This window comes from Dioscorea cayenensis, chromosome 19 (assembly GCF_009730915.1).
Source record: "Dioscorea cayenensis subsp. rotundata cultivar TDr96_F1 chromosome 19, TDr96_F1_v2_PseudoChromosome.rev07_lg8_w22 25.fasta, whole genome shotgun sequence".
In the NCBI taxonomy this organism is placed as follows: Eukaryota; Viridiplantae; Streptophyta; class Magnoliopsida; order Dioscoreales; family Dioscoreaceae; genus Dioscorea; species Dioscorea cayenensis.
In genome coordinates this window covers 22707502-22715760 of record NC_052489.1, presented here as the reverse complement: position 1 = coordinate 22715760, position 8259 = coordinate 22707502, and the positions used below count along the sequence as shown (strand labels likewise).

The 8259-nt window shown below is 29.2% G+C and overlaps 1 protein-coding gene across 1 annotated transcript; it reads left to right on the top strand.

The window, feature by feature from the left end:
- Window positions 1-378: 378 nt before the first annotated feature.
- LOC120284168 lies at window positions 379-2367 on the top strand. Its single transcript, XM_039290961.1, has 3 exons — window positions 379-919; window positions 1263-1663; window positions 1756-2367. Exons 1-3 carry the CDS (start codon window positions 379-381, stop codon window positions 2365-2367), a joined length of 1554 nt encoding a protein of 517 aa, XP_039146895.1.
- The last annotated feature ends 5892 nt before the right edge of the window (window positions 2368-8259 follow it).

Genomic DNA, 8259 nt, shown 5'->3' with positions numbered 1-8259 from the left:
ATCAAATACGAAGAGAATATTTAACTAGAGGCCCATGTCAACCAATTGGCCACAGTTTTCCACAAAAGGAGTATGGCAAACAAAGGAGAAGTTTTCAGGATGCATGGTTTAAACAATATCCATGGTTGGAGTACAGTATGGCCAAAGATGCAGCATTTTGTTTTTGGTGTTACCTTTTCACACCAAGTAGAAGAAATCGAATAAGAGAAGATACATTCACTAAAAAAGGTTTCAATAATTGGAAAAAAAGCATTAGAAAAATTTGTAGAGCATGTTGGTGCTGTGAACAGTGTGCATAATGACTCAAGAATGCAATTTCAGAGTTTTCAAAATCAGAGGTAGAGTGTGGCACACCAATTGGCTACACATTCGCAAGAGATGGAGGTTGAATACCGTACTCATTTAATAGTTGTTTTAGATGTGAAGCGCTTTTTATTGAAGCAAGGTTTGGCTTTCCGTGGACATGATGAGTCCTTGAGCTCATTGAACAAGGGCAATTTCCTTGAGCTGCTTGAGTGGTATAGCCTAAGGAATGATAAGGTTTTCAGGGAGGTCAATCAAAATGCTCCTGCAAATAATCAAATGACTTCCCCAAAGATTCAGAAAGAGTTAGCAAATGCTTGTGCATCAGAGATTACATGTGCTATTGTTGATGATATTGGAGATAAGTATTTTTCTCTTATGATTGATGAAGCCCAGGATGTGTCAGTGAAGGAGCAAATGGGAGTTGTTTTGCGATATGTGAATACAAATGGGTATGTGATAGAGCGATTCTTTGCTATGGTTCATGTACCGGATACATCAGCTATTTCATTGAAGAATGCCATTGATTGTCTATTTGCCAAACATGGGTTATCTCTTACAAGATTGAGGGGACAAGGATATGATGGGGCATCAAATATGCGAGGAGAATTCAATGGTTTAAAGGCACTTGTTCTAAAAGAAAATCCATAAACAAGGTATATCCAGTGTTTTGCTCATCAACTCCAATTAGTGATTGCTGTTGTTGCTAAAGACAATCGAATTGTGAGTAATTTTTTCCAATATGTTACTATAATTGTTAACATGGCGGGAGTATCGTGTAAAAAGAAAGACCAACTTCGACAACATCACCATGATAGGTTGGTAGAGAATTGGATAGGGTAGAGATAGTCAGTAGCAAGGGAAAAAAAATCAAGAATCCAGTTTAGCAAAACCGGGTGATACTCGGTGGGGATCGCATTACACTACCATTCTCCTGCTAATCTCATTGTGGGCTTCAGTGTTAGATGTCCTCCAAAACGTGTATGATGATGGTGTGTCTAATGATAATAGAGGCATAGCAGCAAGTTTGATTGAAAAAATGGAGAATTATCAATTTGTGTTTGTGATGTATTTGATGAGCCGTTTGTTGGGAATAACAAATGAGTTATCACTTGCTTTACAACAAAAGAATCAAAATGTTGTTCAAGCAATGTGTTTGATTGAAGCTGTAAAGGCTCGGCTTCAAGACTTAAGGGAGACAGGATGTGAGGCATTTTTGGAGGAAGTTAGCTCTTTTTGTGGAAGAAACTCAATCCCAGTGCCTAATATGGAGGAAAATATGCGAATTCGTGGTCGTTCTAGACGGGAAGGGCAAGTCATTACTCATTGTCACCATTACCGTGTTGAAATTTTATGCGAGGTTAGTATTCTTTATATTTATCATGTTTTTGTGAATCTCATTAATTTAGTTTCTTAGAAATATTTGTAATTTTATCATTGTTCCAATGTTAGGTCATTGATTTGATTGCACAAGAAATGCAAAACCGTTTCCCAGAAACAAGCACAGAATTACTTCTTCTTCTGTCATGCTTTGATCCAAGGGACTCATTCTTCAAATTCAACATTCAAAAACTACTTCGTCTTGCAGAACTTTATCCCGAAGATTTTACAATGGCTGAGCGCATGAAACTTGAGGATCAACTTGCTACTTTTATTTATGATGTGCGGCATGATGCAAATTTTATAAACGTTGGGGACTTGGGAGGTTTTGGTAGGAAGATGGTTGAGACAGGCAAAAGTATTATTTTTCCACTCATTTATCGTCTTATCGAGTTGGCATTGGTTTTACTAGTTATGACAGCTAGTGTTGAGAGGGTGTTTTCAGCGATGAATATTGTGAAAACTGACTTACGCAATAAAATGGGAGACGGGTTAATGAATGATAGCCTGGTTGTCTATATTGAGCGGGAGATTTTTGCAACTATAGACAATGAAGCGATTCTACAACGTTTTCAGAAAATGCAAACTCGGCGAATGAAGTTACCTCCTCTTAGTCTTAGCCACATGCCTCACATTTCTGGCACGAACACTGGCATCGGTTCTAGTTCAAGCATGCATAAATAGCTATTGTATGTTTTTTTTTCCCAATTATGTCTTAAAAGTATGGTTGTTTTAATCAAAAGTTTTATTATATATATCATTATTTACATGACGGACAAATGCTTATTTCGATATTTTTTTAATATATATATTTTGAATTAGCCCCCCCTACAAGTAAATCATGGTTCCGCCACTGATGACATTAATCCCTGTCAAGAAATTTTATATAAAAATGTTTTGATTAATCAATTAAATTTTTTTTTATTTTATTTATTTGTTGGTTACATTAAAGGGAATATAAGAAGAGGCACTTCTCTCCATGTTTTGTGCATTCTCATGTTTGGACAAATGATAATCTGCTGTGGACTCTTTGATGCTTGTTGCTGGGAATATTGTAAAGTTCGTGGGAGACATAAATGAATCATTGTTATTAAATATATCTCCCACGTCAAAGGCAACCACCTGTGCACACAAAAGTTAAATATACTATCAGAATAAACCCCCATAGCTTCAAATGTTTACACATATTCATATATATATATATATATATAATAACATTTGTCATAATTTAGATTTTTATTAAATATATAATCTTCAATAAAGCATACTTTTTATCAAGGCATATCTTTGTTATATATATATATATATATATATATATATATATAATAACATTTGTCATAATTTAGATTTTTATTAAATATATAATCTTCAATAAAGCATACTTTTTATCAAGGCATATCTTTGTTTTATTGTTTTTTAGGTTATATATATATATATATTTATATATGAACAAACCACTTATCATCGATGAACACACAAGAATTTAGGATGTGTTTGGATGACATCAAGGATTATTCTTGATAGGATAATCATTGATTATATATTTCCATTGATGTGTTTGGGTAGCACATAAAGATAAGGATTACTCTTCTTTATTAGCTTTTGGAGAGTAATCACAATTTCCCCTAAAATGGGGGGAATGGAGAAGAGAGATAAAGGAATATGTGTCAAATATCTATTTTACCCCTCTCTATATTTAAACATTACATTAATTAATATAAACTACTTAATTTAGATATTTAATCGTAATAATTAAAGTAAATTATATTTTTTTATCTATAATAATATATTTGAATAATTAAAAATAAGTAATTTAAATAACTATTATAATAATTAAAATGAGAAATAATATTTAAAATATTTACCATATTTAGTTTTAAAAAAAGATTTTATTTAGTTTAATTGATAATCCAAATATTAAAATAAATAATTATATTTTAAATAATTTAAATAAATATAGACATTAATTTGTCATTATATATATATATATTATTTCTTTATAATAAAGATATAAAAGTAATTTTCTCTCATCTTTTTATTTTATCTTATATTAATAAAATAATTAATTAATTTAATGAAACTATAGTATATATAAAAATTTATTTGATTAAAAGTTTAAAACAACAATTATAACAATCAGCCATATAATTGAGAAAATATTTAATTAATTTAAATAATTAATTACAAAAATAAACCATAGATTGATATTTAAAAATGAGAAAGTTATTTAATTTAAAATATTAATTGTATTAATAAAATAATTAATTAACTTAATTCATTCTTAATGAGCATATTAATAATTGAAAACATTTATGTGTCATTGAACATATATATATATATATATATTTGTTTGCAAGAAGGGTATAAAGTAATTATCTCACATATTTTCCACTTACGTTTTACATTTTCAATGCATAACCTTCCCTAATCAAACAAAGTTTTCGTTCCTATCACCTTCCCATTACCCTCATTCCTATCATATCCCTTTCTTCATTACCCTCATTCCTATGCCGTTATCCAAACTCACCCTTAAGCTCAGAGTATAAGCTTTACAACACTTATGTCCTCACCTAATGTAAGCTGGGGTTCGAATCTGGCTCCTCAATGGGAGAATGCCCTTTGCAAATTACTCAATACCAATATACCAAATGATCCTTACTAAAATTATATATTCAATATTTTATTTTATTTATTAATGTAAATTTTTATAAATTTTACATTATTAAAAATAAAATATTATATATATATATATATTAAAAATGTATTTATTATTTAAACAAAGTCCACAAATATATGCATATGTAGGGATGGGCTCGAGGCTGGAATCCCTGTAGCGACGAGAACCGGAAATAAAATTCCCAAGTCACTATAGTGGGTAGGGCCGACCCTATGGAGTTCCCACCCAGAAATGCTATATATATATATATATATATAATATTAGTTGAAATAAAAAAATTAAAAAATATAATATAATATTATGTTAGTTAATGATAAGGATTGGTCTATCTAATTTCAATGATTTTATATCTTAGACTATTGGATTTTTTTTTAAAAAAATATGTTAAAATAAAAAAAAATTAAAAAATAAAATATAATATCATGTTTGTTATTGATAAGGATTTGTCTCAATTAGTATCTAAGTTCATAGATATAAGCTTTAAATTATTGAATTTTTTAAAAAAAAAAAAATTGCGATGGGAAGCTAGGCAAGGGTCCCCGTGGGACTTCTTCCTTTCTGATTTCCCAACCGGGGCAGAGACGGAGAATCCTAATCGGGGCAGGGACAGGGAATCCCCACCCGGGATGAGGGAATGAGTGGAGGACGCTCCCCTTCCCTATCCCGCCCTATCCCTAATTTAGGGTGGCTCAAGGCTTATAAAGGCCTCAAGTCCAAGCATAAAACTGACCCTAATTAGTTTATATATATATATATATATATATATATATATATATAAATTATTGAAGGTACATTTTTTGAAATATATTTGTTTGTTCGAGAATAATTATGTATTGAAGCTACATTTGTTTTTGGAAATAAATTTGTTTGTTGGAAGAAAAAGAGAATTAATTGTATATTAAAATAAAAAAAAATTAAGAACTTAATTTATTATTTTTTATTTTTAAAAGCTAGTTGATGGAAACTATTAAATTGGTGCCACATTAAATAAAAAAGTTTAAATATTAATTAATTATATAACTAAATAATTATTATGATTTCAAAAATAAAATTTTAAAACTTTTTAAAATTTATAGTTAATAATGAGACCATTAATTAAATTTAAAAATTATTATTAACTCTTAATTAATATAATTATAATGATAAGATCTTAAAAATTATATTGTTTTAAATTTAGATGTCTAAATGGTTGTTTTCTTGAGCCGCCCTTGGTCCCTATGCATATACATATATAATGTCTGCTATTTGTTTATTTATATAAAATTATATGATTTTAAGGTGGCGTGCGTGCCAGCTAGGACAAGGTTGTGCCGCCACCAAGCGTCCAACCTCACTGATCCCACTTAGTAGTTTTTCCTATGTCTTGAAATATATATATATATATATATATATATATAGTTCTGGCTCATTTAATGGGCATCAATATCTGGGATTATTATAAATAATCAAACGTGATTTATTAATTAAATAGCTAAATTTTAGCATGGTACTCTTTCGATGCGAACTTGAAGAAATTTAGAGCCAACCTCCACTCCATTATAAGAGAGAGAGAGAGAGAGAGAATAGATGACACAACGTGACAGTGGCATATGACTAGCTTTATCTATTATATATATTCACAAAAATGTGCATGGCATGGATAGCAACATGCATATGCTATGTATGTCAAGAGGTAATAGTTTATTTAACATGCATGGCCCACTCGCTCCCTCCAGAGTTCTCTCAATGATCACAATTTTTTTTAAAGAAATTAAAGCCGCCGCTAACAAGGTGATGATTATTTGTTTTCATCTTTTACATAAAACTATATTTATTTTGGTTCGTAATTATATTTATTTTAATTCGTAATTTGTTAAATTTTACTTGTTTTTTTTGTCTCCCTTGCTGATAAGAATTTACATTAATGTACTGCAGATGTTTTTTTTTTTTCAAAAGGGCTACAAGCGGCTGTCTCTATGGTTTGTGAGTTGGTTGTGGCATCACTTGTAAGTTAATTCCTCCAATAAAGATTCAAACCGTTACCATTTCAAACCCTAAATGAGAGATTTATTTTTGTACCACTAACCATTTTAACTAAGTGGCTTTGGCAGCATAGATGTATTTTTTATACATTAGTTACTATTTTTGTTTAGTGTAAATATCAAAATAAATATGTTTTTTTAAATAGGATTCGCAGCTTTTTTTTTAATTAAAATATTATTTTTTAATCATTTATTAAATACGCATTTCCCTAATTATTTATGGAAATGCGTATTTTTTATTTTTTTAATAGTTTTTTAAGTTAAAAGATCCCACTAATTTTTTAATATTTAAATTTTATTTTTTAAAAAAAAAACCCAAGGCCCATTGTTTTTAATGGGTAAAAATCTTAAGAGGTGACCAAACTATACCCATGTTTCACTTTGGATACCAAACTTCAGTTTGTATCTTTTTTATCATTCTATTTCGATTTGATTTCAACGAGAGGATATTCGAGGGATTCCGGTGAGAAATGTCAAATGTAAACACTAGACAAATCACGTGGAGAGCATTTGGCACATCATATGCTGATGTGGACTAGCATTGTCACTCCCAAAGACCACATCATTCATCCAAGTGCCATTAAATTTTATGTTGACATGACTTTTAGGGTAACGTGGCTAGTCCACATCAATATATGACATGCCCAAATGCCTCAGTGTGGCTTATCCAGTGTCTACATTTGACATTTCTCACCAAAATCCATCAGGTACTCTTCTGTTGAAATCAAATTGAAGTAGGGTGATCAAAAAGATACAAATTGAAATTTGGTATCTAAATTGAAATATGAGCATAGTTTGGTTACCTCTCAAGATTTTTACCCTTTTTTAATATTAAACTTTTATTTTTTTAAAAAAACTGTTGATCCTATAGTTTTTTAAATTAAAAAAATGTTTCACATTCAAGCCTTTATAATTTTCATTAATTTTTCTTATAATTTATTTATTGGGGGTTGTTGGAATGAATTATTGGTGGACCAGAATTCTTAATGAGATGGATACAAGGAAAAACAGTCAGCCAAAGTATTGTGGTTTATGTCACAATGAAGGCCACAATCATCGAAATTGTTCAAATATTGCTAGTTTAAGACGTATGTCATGATATAACCTAAATATTGTACTTGTTGAATTATTTTATATTATATATAATTATTTTAGTTCATTCAAAATATCAAGTGAATTTGGTTTAGTTGTGGGAGTAATTTTTACTTGTTAAAATTTTTGAATATTTAATATTTTGTTATTAAAAAAATATTAAAATTATTTATTTAAATTATTAACAGTCAGTTACTAGTGAAAGTATAAATAACATAGCAGAAGTGGAAAAAATAAATTATAAAAAAATAATAGAAATTATAATTCTTAATGTAAAAAGTTTTTTAATTTAAAAAACTACCGGGACCCACAACTTTTTAAAAAAAAAATAATATTAAATAACTAATGGATCCTTGGTTTTTTTAAAAAACATAAAATTTAAATATTAAAAAATTAGTGAATCTTTAATTTTAAAAAATTCTATTAAAAAAATAAAAAAAATGTGCATTTCCGTAAATAATTACGGAAATACATATTTTGATAAATAATAAAAAACAATATTTTAATAAAAAAGCCATAGAGCGCTTGCAGCTTTATTTTGATTAGAATAAGTGATAGTAATTAATAAATATTTTGTAAATGCTCTAAAGGTATCTGGTTCAATGTGAGCGTGTTCATTCTCTCAAATGGTGAGTCATTGAAGTGCCTCCTTGCTTCAAATATTCATTTATTATGAAAAGGAGTGATATTTTTCTCACTTCACTGTTCCCTTTAATTTTACATCAAACATATTTCAAGATTTGTATATGCTCACGCATTCTACTTCGGTACTCTTTTACTCTTAAA